The following is a 14705-nucleotide window of genomic DNA, read 5'->3' as shown; positions in this document are numbered from 1 at the left end:
CCTTTGAAATACTAGTGTAAATTTGATGGTAGAACACACCCAGTATATTATTTTTGTTTCAATCAACTGAAGTCTATTTACATGTAAAGGTTAAAACAAAGCATTTATTTTAACCTTTGGGAACTGGTACAAAGTATCAGCACCAAACACAGCTTTTGCACTCTTTTGCAAGAGGTCAATTTTTGTCTTTTATATTAATGAAAGCCTTTAATTGGAAAAGCTATCATTTGGTCATGGCAGTTTGCTTTCCATAGATCAGTGAATGTGTAAAATTGTATATGGCATGTTTTCTTCATTAAAAGAGTTAAATTGTGAATTAGTCCATGCAACTGTAAAACTAAAAAGAGGAATTCAGACAGGGATAAGACAAAATTCAGTTCATCCGTACCCTCAGGCATAAGTACTCTACAATCTCTGGATGTGAAGTCATTTATGAAGTCCTTTACAACATGCAGTCAAAGAGGTTAATTGAAAAATTTCTTAATGTCATTATGAAAGAACTAGATTAACCTAAGTTAATTCACTTCATTGTTCAGAATAAAGAGGAATAAGCATTGAACCCTCTTGCAAATTTGGGGCATGAATTAGGGGTGAGATGTTGTCTTTGAAGACTCAGCCAGTTTAATTAAGATATGGAAAATTGCTCATTGTTCTTCACTACTAAAGTCCTAGGAATTAGCAGCCAGATGTGATGCCTGTACCTTTCATATCTACTACCAGTATGTGTTTGTTTGCTAAATACCCACAAGGCTGCATCATTAAAAGTCAGGCTTACCTTTCCTTAATTCGATATCTTAGCTGGAGACATAAGCATGTAACAGGAGGCAGTCTTATTGAGATCTGTGTTTTCAAAATAGCTACATTAGTGAATTTGAACTGCCTTATTTACTTTTCTTAATTTGGGAGTTTTTTTCTGAATATATGGGCTACTATGTATCTTTTTATTGGCTTGCAAAGATAAATTGAAATTATCAATGTATTATAGCTGCACTAACCAATATTATTTCACATTTGATTTGCTTTAGGAAGTATTATTGAAGAGAGCAGCTGATTTAGTAGAGGCCCTATATGGAATGCCACACAACAACCAGGTAAGTTAAGAGTAAGCAACATGTTGTAAATCGATGAATAATTCAGCAGGTAATATAAAACAGTTTAACTATGTTTATTATAAGGCAGCAATGCATCAAGAGACCTAGATTACACCATGAAGAAACAACATAAACCTCTGTAGTTTATTAATAATATATAATTGCTGCAAAACACATTCTTAAGTATGACATTATTTAGAATATTTATATATATATGTATGTCTTTATCATTGGAAAAGAGTAATTTTGTTCTTGAATATGAATTGCAGAGGTGATGAAATTTACCCAGTGTACCATTCAGTTCCAATTGAAGTGAAATTGAGGATATGACTCAACCAAATTTTGTTTAACTAGGCAATATGAGGAAATATCATTGTGCATAATATAAGCAAGAATTTAACTGGTCAACTTTCCTTCAGTAATACCTTATATTTAATTACAAAATGAAACATTTGTCTGTTGGAGGGGAACCATGGCAATCAGTTAAAGGATAAATGTCCATTCCAGAGGTCCCATTAAGGAAATCTTTACTAAGCTGTTCTATATTCAAAGTAGATAAGAAATATTAGTCATATATTTGAGAAAACAGTTTATATGCTGAACTTAAGTTATGTAAAATCCAATTAGGATAACATTTTGTTTGAATTCCTCTCACTTCATGGAGTTTGAGGTTTCTCTAACTCAAATATCGAGATGCCAACTCAGTTTATGCAAGAAAAACAAGTTTTTGTCTATATAATGGGTGCTACCTGTTGATATACAAGTAAATTGCTTACAATAGGCTGCAGAGTTTAAATCAAGAATGAAATTGTAAATACTATCTGAGTTTATATGTGCTGAAATATTTCCAAGCTTAAATATGTACATATTTCAATTGTATATATGCACATTTGAAAATGTCAGCATTTTCTTTAGGTTTCAGGCACTGCCATATAAGAGGACTTCACTGGTGTTTTTCCTGGACTTGTTATTTTGAACAAGTTGGGCAGGTTGATGCAATGCTCTGCTCTCGGGGCAGAGATAAACCATTCATTTGTCTTTCACAGCCAGTTCTTTTTACTGAGACAATTCACTTTTAGAGATTAGTTTTGAGCCCATTATGAAATACAGTGTGTGTGATGCACTGATTCAGAAGAGAATCTCTACAACAGCAGTCAAAGGTATTCAGTATAAATCATCAAAAAAGATGCTATGAAAACAACAATAAATAATCACTATCTCCATTTGAAATAAAATGAGCTGCTTAGCTTGACCTTTTATATCTGAAAAATGTTGTCGTCACACATACGTCTAATATTCAGTCTCATTTCCAGGAGATCATTCTCAAACGGGCAGCTGATATTGCTGAAGCTCTGTACAGTGTGCCTCGGAATCACAACCAGCTTCCTACTCTCGGCAACACCCCAGCTCACAGTGGTATGATGGGAGTGAATTCTTTCAGCAGCCAGCTAGCAGTCAATGTGTCAGAGTCATCACAGGGTAATGACCAAGGTATGTTAGCATGCTGGAGATAACTCCTTACAACAGCCGTTTTCCCTTCAGTGTCTAACCAGTCCTGTCCTACATTGACTTTAGAGACCTCAGTAATACTTCAAAGCTCTTTACCTAATTAATCTCCTTGGTTGTAGCTTGACACTGCTACTGGATTCCCCCTGTTTACTTGGCACAGTAGTGAATTACACTGCCTGCATACAGTGCTTGGGTAAAATACTATGCTACTGCTTTAAATAGTTATACATCTGTTCTGTCATCTTATTATGATAGAAGCAGAGAAAATGTTCTTTTAATCAGTCATTATGCAAACATGTATGTACTTAAAATGTGTTTAACAATCCTAGTTAATGAGAAAACTGAAGAACAATTACATATGATATAATTTAAAATTAAAGAGAAGATATTGAATAGCGAGCTTAAACACAGAACTTAACATATGTGTTTGGAAATGTGCGAGGTAAAAACAATGATATCATTCAAAACTTATTAGCCTTTCCTCATGACTGGAATAAATTTTGTTTTGATGGAAAATTATTGACTATAAGTAAACTTCTTCTGAACACTTAAACTGTTTGATGAATAACATTTAGAGTGGAATTTTTGCCTCCTACATGATGGTGAGAGTGATGATGTGGAGGGAAAATAATGAGATGATTGACAAGATAGCCAATCCCGAAGCCCCCTTTGAACAAGTAAATTTGAGGTTCAAAGGTCCATTGGTGACTTTATTAGTATTTTTACATTGACCTGTTCAGAGATGTTATAACACACCCGTGGGCAGATGAGACTTGAACTAGGCCTCTTGGCTCAGAGGTCGGGACACTACCTCTATACTACAAGAACCTTAATCATTGACTTTATCAGCCGAGCACCAATGAAGGCCTTAACTGATCAATTAAAGGCCACTCCAGGCCTCAACTTAGTTGACACATTCCAAACGTGTGGACAAGGTCAGCAGATGCATAGGAACGCCACAACTTGCAAGTGCCTTAAAGTCACATATCATCCTGACTTGGAAATATATCATTGTTCTTTCATTGTCACTGGGTCAAACTCCTGCAATTCCCTTTCTAACAGCACATGGACATCCCTGCACTCCAAGGACTACAGCAGTTTGAGAAAGTGACTTGTCACCACATTCTCAAGTGCATTTATGTATGGGCAATAAATGCTGGCTTTAGTCAACTGCACCGATATCACATAAATGAATGAGGAAGAAGAATGACTTCTTGCCTTCCAGTGGGTGAGAAAGTTGATCAATTTCTTGACTGGGAAGGGGTCTTCCAATTACCCCAATCAGAGGAAAATGAAAGCATGGATGGGCGCTAGAGGATAGGTTCTAACAAAAATACATAAAGCCTTGTCTCAGCAAGATTCCATGAGGAGGAAGCCTCAACCAGCAAACCTTTGGATCCACAAGTTGCTGGCCTCTGATTGGCCTGCAGCTCCTGATGCCCTGGGATGTCAGAGTGAAAGCTCTATCTGTCAGCTCTTAATCAGCTCTTAATCAGCTCTTAAAGAGCTGATAGGAGTCAAAAGGTAATTTAAATAACACTTTAACTAACCCCTCTTTTCAGAGCCTCACTGCTCCCAGTGATCCTGTTCACCTACCTTTTCCTTCAGATCCCGAGCATTGATTTACCTGCTGGATCTACATTAGTACTGGCAATGGCCACTGCTCAGAGCTGGGGTGCCACCAAATATGTCCATCCCTGACACTTTAAAAAGAATGAAATTGAACCCTGAATGCCAAAGTAGACACACATTTCTTGGAGATTTTTATGCTCAACATGTTAGGTGAGCTTCATTTCTCCTTTCTACGAAGTAAATGGGCTCTTATCTTCAAATCTCTTTTAGACTAGATTACTTACAGTGTGGAAACAGGCCCGTCAGCCCAACCAGTCCACACCAACCGGCAACCCACACAGACCTATTCCCCTATATTTACCCCTTCATCTAATACTACGAGCAATTTACCTAACCTGCACATTTTTGGACTGTGGGAGGAAGCCGGAGCACCCGAAGGGAACCCACGCAGACACGGGGAGAGTGTGAAAACTCTATACTGTCAGTCGCCTGAGGCGGGAATTGAACCCAGGTCTCTGGTGCAGTGAGGCAGCAGTGCTAACCACTGTGCCACCGTGCCGCCCACATTAATTCTTTTGCATTAATTCTTTAACTATTTTCAAAAGAACACAGTATGTGTAACATTACAGCAATGCATTTCAGAGTAATGTTGAGGTTGCAGCTTTCTGACTTTCAGTGAAATATTTGGGCAGAGTTTCATGTTACTTACTGAGGTGGGCAGACAGTTGAGCATGAAGGTACAGGATGGACACTCTGTTGATTTTCTGGCTCCCCTGAAAATGTCTGAGGTGGACTGGATCCAGGACAGCCTCTTTCCTGGAGCCCACTTAAGGCCACTTTTAATCGATATTGGATGGGCACCATTTCATATGGACAACCTGCCAGACAAACCCCAGGGGTAATGCCTGTAGCTTGTTGGATGGCAGAGCAGCCTCTCCTGGTCACCCATGCCAAATGGGGAGACCCTCCAAGTGACAAGGGGCACAGCTAGGTGAAAGACTGCCTGCCCTTTAACTAATCCCTCTCATCAGGGCCATGCTGACTAGCCCCAAAGATTCTGTCCACCTACCTTCCCATCAGAGCTCCCATCAGAGCCTGGGTTTACTGCAGTACAGGCAATGGGCACCACTCTCAGGCTGCTGTTAGTGCTGGACAGCTGCCATTCTCTGATTGGTTGGAAACTTTTGTTGTCAGCACCTCTGCCCTGAAGATGTGGAAGACCCTAGTGCCAACCCAGCAAGTGTCTGATTGCCATGCTCAGTGCGACTGTAATGCACATTCCAGATCATAATGACTTGCTGATGAAACAAAAATTCTTCTTATTTCATGTTGGTTTCATTTGCCAATTACCTTAAATCTGTTTCTTCTGCAACTGGAAATGTCCTCCTTATTTACTCTATCAAAGTCCTGCATAATTTTGAGCACATCTGTTAAATCTTAAGCTTTTCTGCCTGAAGAACACTTCCAGCTTCCCTGGTCCCTCTGCAAAATTAAAGCCCAGCATTACTGTTACCTCATTATGAGAAGGTTAAACAAGTAAATAATATTGTGTAATCATACCCTTCAACAAGGTATTATTTGAAACTGAAATAATACTTTGCTGTTCCATCATGAGTGATATGTTCAGTGTATTTTATGATACATGCACCCAACAATTGTGATGCTCACATGAATTATGTTTTATTTCTAAAGTCATGTATAAACTATGTGTGCATGTACCACAATTGTTAAGATAAATACATGAAGGTAGATACCTGAAATATTCAATTATACCTGATTACTTAATTTCACTTCAAACCAGAAAATCACCCACATATATCATTTATGTTTCGAATAGCGGTATGAAGTTGATGTGATAGTGTTACAGTGTTTCACTTTAACTCCTTTTACTTATATTATGGTAGACATTAGAAGGAAAACTGTTTCATGTTATTGATAGACGTTGACATCCTTATTGAAGGATGATCATAGTGGCATGATCATAGTTCGTCTATAATTTGCCAGAATGATAAAAAAAATTATTATACATGATGATTAAAAATATGATAATGCTTCCTAACTTAATGCGTACTTTCACTATTTGAAATAGATTTTACAAAAAAATGCTCTTCAATGAAGACGTGCTTAAGATGAAATTTTACATGTTATATGAATCTAATAAACATGCTCCTTCTTGCTGGATGTGGCATTTTGAGGCACTTCAAGGGCTATAAGTTCATTCTCACTATTACTTCAGTCAGCGAATCAGGCTTGTTGATAATTACTACTACAGCTCAATGTGAGAGCAGCTGACAGCATATGATTGAAAAAACCTTTTGTATGCTGTATCAATGAGGAAAAGGGAATTCTGCTGCTTATCAGCAAGTGTCAACTGTACAGCATGAAGCTGCAGCCACTCAACTTGATATTTTAATATAGCATTTATTGTAACTCATCTTGGTAAATGAATGTAAAAGCTAAGCCATAACAATGAAATCTTACTGTCCAAAATAGCACAATTTATACATTATATTTAAGACCTGCAAGATTTCTAGCTATTGTAAAAATTGAACTGGCTTATTTATAAACTAAAGCATGTCAGTCAGTTGTAATGGTAACCTGTATTATTGTCAGCACTAGTCAGAGTTAGCTGTAAACTTCTTATATGACCAATGTAATCTTTCAACAGACTTACTTTAACTTCTTGCAGAGCACAATGAAGTTTGGACAATCGGTGCTACAATTGCTAGCTTTTCTAAAAGGAATGTAAATTTTGTTTTACAGTAGGGTACAGCCGTAACACAAGTAGTGTCTCCCCGCGTGGATATGTTCCCAGCAGCACCCCTCAGCAGTCCAATTATAACACAGTCAGCAACAGCATGAATGGATATGGTAATGCTGCAATGACCAACCTGGGGGTGCCAGGCTCTCCTGGATTTCTGAACGGTTCATCAGCTAACTCTCCCTATGGCAGTAAGTGTCTGCTTTGCCAGAAATATATAAGCAGTGGCTCCATGTGCAGCTTTATATTGAATAAATCCTTGCATTAAAAATGTAACATTTTATTTTTTTTTGTGAGACGTCAGCTGCTGGATAAAAGGAAGGGTGACTCTGGAGGCTGGACACAAATAACTAGTAAATTCCATTGAGGTTAGATGTATGGTTTCCAATGACTGAAAATACATTTGTTGTGTATGTGTATGACAACAAGTCCATCACAAAAGAGTTTGCCTATTATCCAGAGAGTGGCCTAGCTGGGACATTTTTATTTTAAAATTTTTGTTATATATCTAAAATGGTTTTAAAGGCCTTCTCTGCTGCTCCTTGTGTGTGGTGCAAACCGAAGTCTCAGCCTGTTTATTTTTGCTTTGTTGCAGTAGTACCGTCAAGCCCTACCATGGCAGCCTCTTCGGTCACCCTCCCTTCAAACTGTAGCAGTACACACGGCATTTTCTCATTCTCACCTGCCAATGTCATCTCTGCAGTGAAACAAAAGAGTGCATTTGCTCCTGTTGTCAGGCCTCAAGCCTCTCCTCCACCATCTTGCACCAGTGCAAATGGAAATGGACTTCAAGGTGAGCTAGTATCCTTCATTTCCTGATCCACCTTCAGGCATGCTCATCCCATACAATGATACACGTTAAAATTCACAACATTTTTCCCAATGAGAAAAGCAAAACAAAATTATTACAATTGTATAGTTTGCACTGGTTAATGGATTATCTAATGAAGCCAATAATGCACAAAATACTTTGAAGCCGGACTGCGGCCAGATGCACTTTGTTTTGTAATGAGAGTAAGTGTGTTTGTATAGTTCTTGTCAAAGTTTCAGCTTCTTTTGTTTCTTCTCTAAGCATGTGATGGAGCTCTATTGAACTGGTTCAGTAATGAATGCGTTGGTATCCTGATACTGTATTTGTACCCTTCAGGTAACATTTGGAAATCAAATGACTTGGTGAACTTCACACATTTCACTGGCAGCCTGAATTTGTTACATGCATTCACACAATCGACAAGAAAAGTCTTCAGAAATAAATTAGGCATGGCTTTAAAATTGTGCCGTCTTGAATCTGGCAAATATAATCCAGAGAGCAAAGTGACTCCTTTGTTGGTAATATCTCTAGGTTAATTTGATATTCCTCAGAGTCTTGCATTTGCTTTCACTAGTCTGACAAATGTGTGCAGTCTCCATATTTGAATCATTTGCAGGTATAATGCAAGTATGGCTTGCACCTGGTTATAATAACTACTTTCTCGTAACTGAAACGATTTTTAAAAATATTGAACTCATAAATAGGTCAGATGTCTTCTGGTAACATAGTATAATTTCCCATGACATTACTTGCTAATGTTGTTTTGCTTCAACTTCCAAAGTAATTCAGAAATATTATTTAAATGTTAAGTAAACTTCTGATTATTTGTGTTGAACATATGAAGAGATTACATTAAACAAAAATGAATATTAACACAGTCAAGTATGTTATTTGAACTTTTGTTAACTATTTTGATGCTACTTTCTTTGACATCAGAATGTAACTGTGAGAATCTAATATAATGGATACCACTGGCAAAAATGAGCTTGAATGAATTTAATACTCCTGATATGCACATTCCAATAATATTAATAGTTTCATGAAGAGTCTTAATTACTAGTGACATGCTGTGTTTGTAGGCCTAGGGCATAAGGTTAAAAAATGAACATTTGACAGAAAATAAGAAGTGTGTTCTGCGCATTGTGCTTGGCGGTTAGAAGTATTGGAGACTTTTGATCTCAGGCAGCCGCCGGCCTGGAAACACAGTTGTTATGATAAAATGCAATTAACAGAAAGCAAAAATTGAGGTCCCCAGCTAAAGTCAAAGTGCTGGGAGAAAAGAGGCAAGGTTGCTAAGATTTCAATTTAAGGAACCTGAGAAGTGTCTGGTCCTTGACTACTGAGTGAGTTGGTCCTGTCTGACGTTACCAGAACTGACCATGTTGTTTCTCACCTGTCAGCAGAGGCAGCCTCCAGGGAGTCTCGACCACTGTTTGCCATTAACAAAACGCTAAGAGAAATATCACACATGTGGTAGGCAGTATGCTGTTCACCTAAAATGTCAGAATGCTCCTCTTTTAAAAGTGAAGTCTTTGTAGAATGTCTTGTTAAAAAGCACATTTCAGTTCTTTTTAGTCTGGACCTGCATGAGCCATACTAAACAGCTGCATACAACAAAGCTTGGACTTCAATTCAGTACCTCGCCAGCACAATGAGCATTTCAGAGCTTAAATTTATATTTAGAGTTTGTACTATTTACGCACTGATTAGTTGCTAATGGAGTTTCTGTTTCTTTCCCATTAGGTATGTCTGGACTTGTAGTCCCACCAATGTAAGACCACACTTGTTTACTTAGAGAAACACCAAGCTTCCGAGGATGAACTTCAGAGGACAAGTTCATTGCATCAGAAGATGCTGTTCGATAAAGTATGAGCAACAATGAGAAAACAAAACAACAGATCCTTCTACTGTTAAGAACAAAAAAATACATTATTACTCACTGAAATTACTCAAACCATTAGGAAATGACCTGCAAGCAACTTAATTCTTCATGAACGATTTCATTTTATTAATAAAACTTTCTCATATTTTCACATTTCTCTATCTTGAAGAAACAAAAAAAAGCAATGCCTATTTTGTATAAAGTTTCAGATGACGTCTTGGCTATGTCTAGTTCTTGCTATGTGTTGGGAGAAACTTTGTGGATGCACCATTTTGATTATCATGAAACACTGTTGAAATATTCCTAAAGCAGAACATTTTTCAGTACTATATTTAGATTCACAATGGTTGTGTATCTCTATAATGTGAAATAATTTTTGTTGGGGTGAGTAAGGGGCCAAGGAGGTATAAGCCATTGAACTGGAAGGAGAAGACTAAATGTATGATTTACAAAATGGGGACTTATGGAGGGCTAGGGGAAAATTTATCATGCTTAAATTCATCTTAAAAACTGAACTTTGTAACTTATTGTAGTTAGAAATTGTAACTTTGATATTGCAAAAATTCTTCTCTTGCCTTCAACAAGCACACTGACGGAGATACAAAAGCTACTGTCTGTTGGTAAAGAATATACTTCCACTGCTAGAGCTTCCTGTTAAACAAGTGTGATCTGCAATGTTTTTTCAACTTTTGCTAGCACTGTATACTATTGCATTCTTAGGCTACTGTGAAGTCTATGTTCCTTGTACCAGAAAGTTGTCCTTTGACTTCTAGATCCTTCTCCCTAATGTGTTTTGTATGTGGTTATAAAATATTGTAGAATTTTGTGATTTTGCCAAAGTTGTAGCTAAATATTTATACACTTGTCTTGAATTTTTCAGATCCACTTAATATTGAGGAGAAAAGTTTTATTCCTTATGAAGTTTGTAAGGAGTAAAATAGTCCTATTCTTCATTGCTACACTTCCTTTCACATAAACACAGTCACTGAGCAATTTTTTGTAACATACCAATATAAATATTGTATTTATCTTTGAAATTTTGTATATTGCTTTCCTTCATTTTATTTTATCTTGTATGTATTTGTTTGTCACAGCCAGGTATTGTGATACCTAAGGAGCATTAAGCCAAGAACATTTGCCTTCATCTATTTCATTTTAGAAAATTGCTTTGTCCATATGTTTCATTTTTACTACCAGAATCTGTTGATTTGTTCAGACCTTCCGTCCATTTTTTTATTTGAGAAAAATCAAATTCATTGTTTATTTTTATATAATTTTTAAGTTATCTGAACAAATAATTTTGAATAAAACTGTTGTTGTATAGTCAAAAGAAATTGTTTGTGCCACATGGCTGTAATGAATAATAGTAGAAAACGTGCATGTGCAGCAGCCACAGAAGGATGATCCAATTTGTGGTTGTAAATTATTTAGAATGTAATATTCATTTTTAGCTGCCACCCATGAATTTGCCACATAGTAAAAATGTATTTACTGGAAAAATTTGGAGGCCTAAAGTCAAAATGGAAACTTCAGTTCATCTGGTAAACTGATGTTTGTTTAAACATATGACAATTAAATACAGAAAGACTTCTCTAATGCCTTAACATTGGAGTTCTTGACAGTAACTTTGGTGCCACTCTGTCATTGGTTTACACCACAATTGCTAATCATCACTGCAGCTGTCAAGGATGATCTATGGTGTAAAAAGCACAAACTTTGTACAAACACTTACTTCAAACCCCTGCAAACCTCCATTCTGTTGTACCCTGCAAATCCTCAGAATAGAAGTCCTGTACTGCTGTGTCTGAAAGTGGAAGTTTCTTTTCCAATGTTTCATGCCTGACAGTGCCCAGTTTTTTTTTGCAAAGGCAGAAAATAGGTACATCTTGTGACCATTTTTGTGCCTTTCCATAGCATTGCGTGATTTGCGAAACCAGCATGGTATTTGCTTTGCAAACTACAGCAGCATTGGAGGTCAAATCATAATGGGGAACATATATTGTCATTCTGGGCAAAATGCACATTAGTAACAGTTATTTTAGTTAATTCAATAAAATGAAAGAAAGATGTATCACAAGTATTGAATGTGCAACACATTTACTCTGTGATAGCTTCATACAACATACATGGAAACACCTCAGAGTCTTTTCATATATCTGAGGATCTTGTTCCAAAAGGAAGTCATGTACATGTGGAAAAAAATTGCAAGATTCATCATTACTGCAGTATGGTTTTGTGTTTTAGATTAATTAGTCAATGCACTCATTGCTTCCTTGTCTTCAATCTTAAAGCTTCACTACATGGTAGAAATAACTGTTAAGAAAATTACAGTAAGATTGTTTTATCTGTACATTTTTCAGATATTTAACTGTATAAATCTGTTCATTTTACACGATATTTAATTAAAGTATTTCTTGTCTGTGAATTACTTTTTCAGTAATTTAATATGAAGTCTCAGAATTTGTGTTGAAAACTGTGCTTATATAAATATAAGGACGACCAGCAAAACAATTGAAGTCATTTTCTATTTTTTTTAGTTTTTTTCAGCAAATGGTTAAATTAATGCATGTCACCATGAACCTTGAGTGTTTTATTTTTAAAGTACTATTGCTCTATGCACCTTTTAAATTTTTCATGCACAGCTTTAATAGTTTAATTTACATTTTATTTAAATTACAGTTTCTGTATGCAAGTGCAAATATATTTAGGATATAGGTGGCCTACAGAAGGGACATTTTGTGATCTCAAAGGCTTGTCTTGTACCTAAAGATAAATCCAAGTTAATTCTAATAAAATTATCAAATAATTTCTAAAGTGTGCAGACTATACTTAGACAGACTGGCATAAAATTTGGAGCATTTGTAAATACACATAATAAAACAGGTAGAAATAGACACCAAAAACTATTCTAACATTAATCAGAAGTGTTTAGTTCATTGAAATAACCTGTCACTGTGCTACAGATATTTTATCTGACCTAACTTCATTATTTTTCAATTGATAATCTCAATGTGACATCTTGCACGGGAAATTTAAAATAACTGTTGTAACTTCAAATTCCGCAAAGGAGATCTAATATGATACCACCTTTCAAAAAGCTCAGGAGTTTGCTCTCTGCCTTACATTTGATGGTTCTTGAGCGGGGAAGGCTTCACAATTGCAATGTCACTTGGTGCTATAATATTAAGACTGTTAAACCAATAATAAGTAAATTATCCGTATACTAGTAATGAGCAAATTAAACATTTTATGGGTGCTCAGCAATGCCAACATGTAATACTTTGTCAAGTGTGGTGAAGCAAAAGCTGTTTTCTCTTTACGTAATGGGAAAACTGTAATAAAATACACGTCAGGCAAATGTCAAAATATTTCATTTGTCGGTTCCATCTTGATGTCAGTATTTATAATACCATCTTTTAGAAATGTTCTTTTTCAGATCATCTACATTTACATTTCTTTACTTTTCAACATATATCAGGAGATGTGTTTTGACATGTTTTGGCTTTATAGTCTGCTAAAGTATACAGTGTAAATTAATGCTGGCACATGTTGCTCCTTAATTGGTTTTCTCAGGAATAAATATGCATAGCTTATTTTAGTTGCAAGTGGATTTGACTAATGACGCTACATACAGTTTTGTACTGTATATATAAAAAAAACACGTTTCTTTTAGCAAACACATTAATTTGGGCACACAAATGTTCAACAGATCATTCACACAATAACAGTAAACAAACAAAATCATGAGATCTAGCAGCAGTCTACTAATGTAAAATATATAGCTCAATTTTCTCATTCAAAAAAAGAAGAATGTGTTTACTCATCTGCCACTTACTGTAAAGCAGCCTTTTAAGGTCTACCAACCTTTTAAAGATTATTCAAAGCACTTGAAATGGGCTTCAATCTAATGCCTCATTTCATTGCATTAAACAGCCTATTTAATAAAGAATCAATATATTCAAAGGGCAAGGTTATCTTTTGTCTATAAGGGGTGGTATCATTTTGAACCCTTTATAGTTCAAATGCTGAAAAGGCCTCACGAAATCCATACTCATCAACTAGGTCAACTAGAGCAATAAAAAAAACCTCTGTAAGAATAGCTGCTCTTCTTAATCAAGAATTATAAACCTTATCTGGCTCACTGACTGGCCCAAAGAGTGGGTCGGAAAATGTCAATTTCTCATCAGGACAACACACCCAAATAATAATTTTTCACTGAATTAAGAAGATGTAGATAGCAGCACAGTGATTTAAAGTGATCACTGCTTATTATGTCAACAGCATGCTGAAATCTAGCTGTAAGCAGATAATGAGTGTTGTTAATAGCAAAAGTGTCAATATTCCAAAGAACGATTTTTGAATGTGAGCCCTTGTGCTTTTTTTAAACTTTTGCTGATCATACGGCTTGATAACCATGCATCTGCCAAATGACACCACATGTTGTAACTCGCAATTAACACAGTGAATAAATAGCACAAAGAGTGGAAGTTCTTTATATTCTTTGAGACAATTCTCTCTCTTTACCCTTCAAGGATTTCTTTTATCTTTGCAAGAGCTTGTTTTTAATGGAATCTAAACTCATCAGAGGAAATCAAAAACCTCAAATCAGATTACAAATTGATTTTTGGTCGCTTATCATTAAGCAGTGTACTGCCGTGTGTTCCACAGCAAAAGCAACTGTGTATCATTTGACAGTGTGAAAACAACTTGTACGTAAAGTAATTATATAAAGGTCAGGGACGGATTTACATACTTTAAATCCACATCAAAGTTACAGCATGTTCCAGTTGTACTCTGATTTAAATACTAAAACATTACTCGGTAGCTTAAAATTAATAGAATTGGTTACACAAAATAGATGTTTCCCTTTTTTTGCTAATAATTAATATATTAATCCATTAATTATTGATGGTTATTGAATATTTGAACGCACAATTAACATTGTAATTTTTCTGATGCAATATTTTTTAAACCAAGAAATATGAAATGATCATTCTGTTGTTAGATACTTGATGGATATTACATGTCATATCTGTGTATGAAGACTAAATATTCATTAATTTTATCTCAATAATGCTT

At 35.9% G+C, this 14705-nt stretch overlaps 1 protein-coding gene across 11 annotated transcripts in view; it reads left to right on the top strand.

Moving 5' to 3' along the window:
- ebf3a (EBF transcription factor 3a) overlaps positions 1 to 12432 on the top strand; it is a 152188-nt gene extending 139756 nt beyond the window's left edge. For 8 of the 11 annotated variants that reach the window (XM_072557627.1, XM_072557626.1, XM_072557625.1 and 5 more), the window contains 5 exons: positions 1026 to 1091; positions 2405 to 2582; positions 6936 to 7124; positions 7529 to 7726; positions 9488 to 12432. In XM_072557627.1, coding sequence (XP_072413728.1) covers positions 1026 to 1091; positions 2405 to 2582; positions 6936 to 7124; positions 7529 to 7726; positions 9488 to 9519 — 663 coding nt within the window. In that variant the 3' untranslated portion in view covers positions 9520 to 12432. The remainder of the gene's footprint in view (positions 1 to 1025; positions 1092 to 2404; positions 2583 to 6935; positions 7125 to 7528; positions 7727 to 9487) is intronic. The other 3 variants (XM_072557629.1, XM_072557630.1, XM_072557631.1) reach the window with 2 other exon arrangements.
- The last annotated feature ends 2273 nt before the right edge of the window (positions 12433 to 14705 follow it).

The sequence above is a fragment of the Chiloscyllium punctatum genome, chromosome 38, assembly GCF_047496795.1.
Source record: "Chiloscyllium punctatum isolate Juve2018m chromosome 38, sChiPun1.3, whole genome shotgun sequence".
NCBI classification, from domain to species: Eukaryota; Metazoa; Chordata; class Chondrichthyes; order Orectolobiformes; family Hemiscylliidae; genus Chiloscyllium; species Chiloscyllium punctatum.
This window is presented reverse-complemented; position numbering and strand designations above follow the sequence as displayed.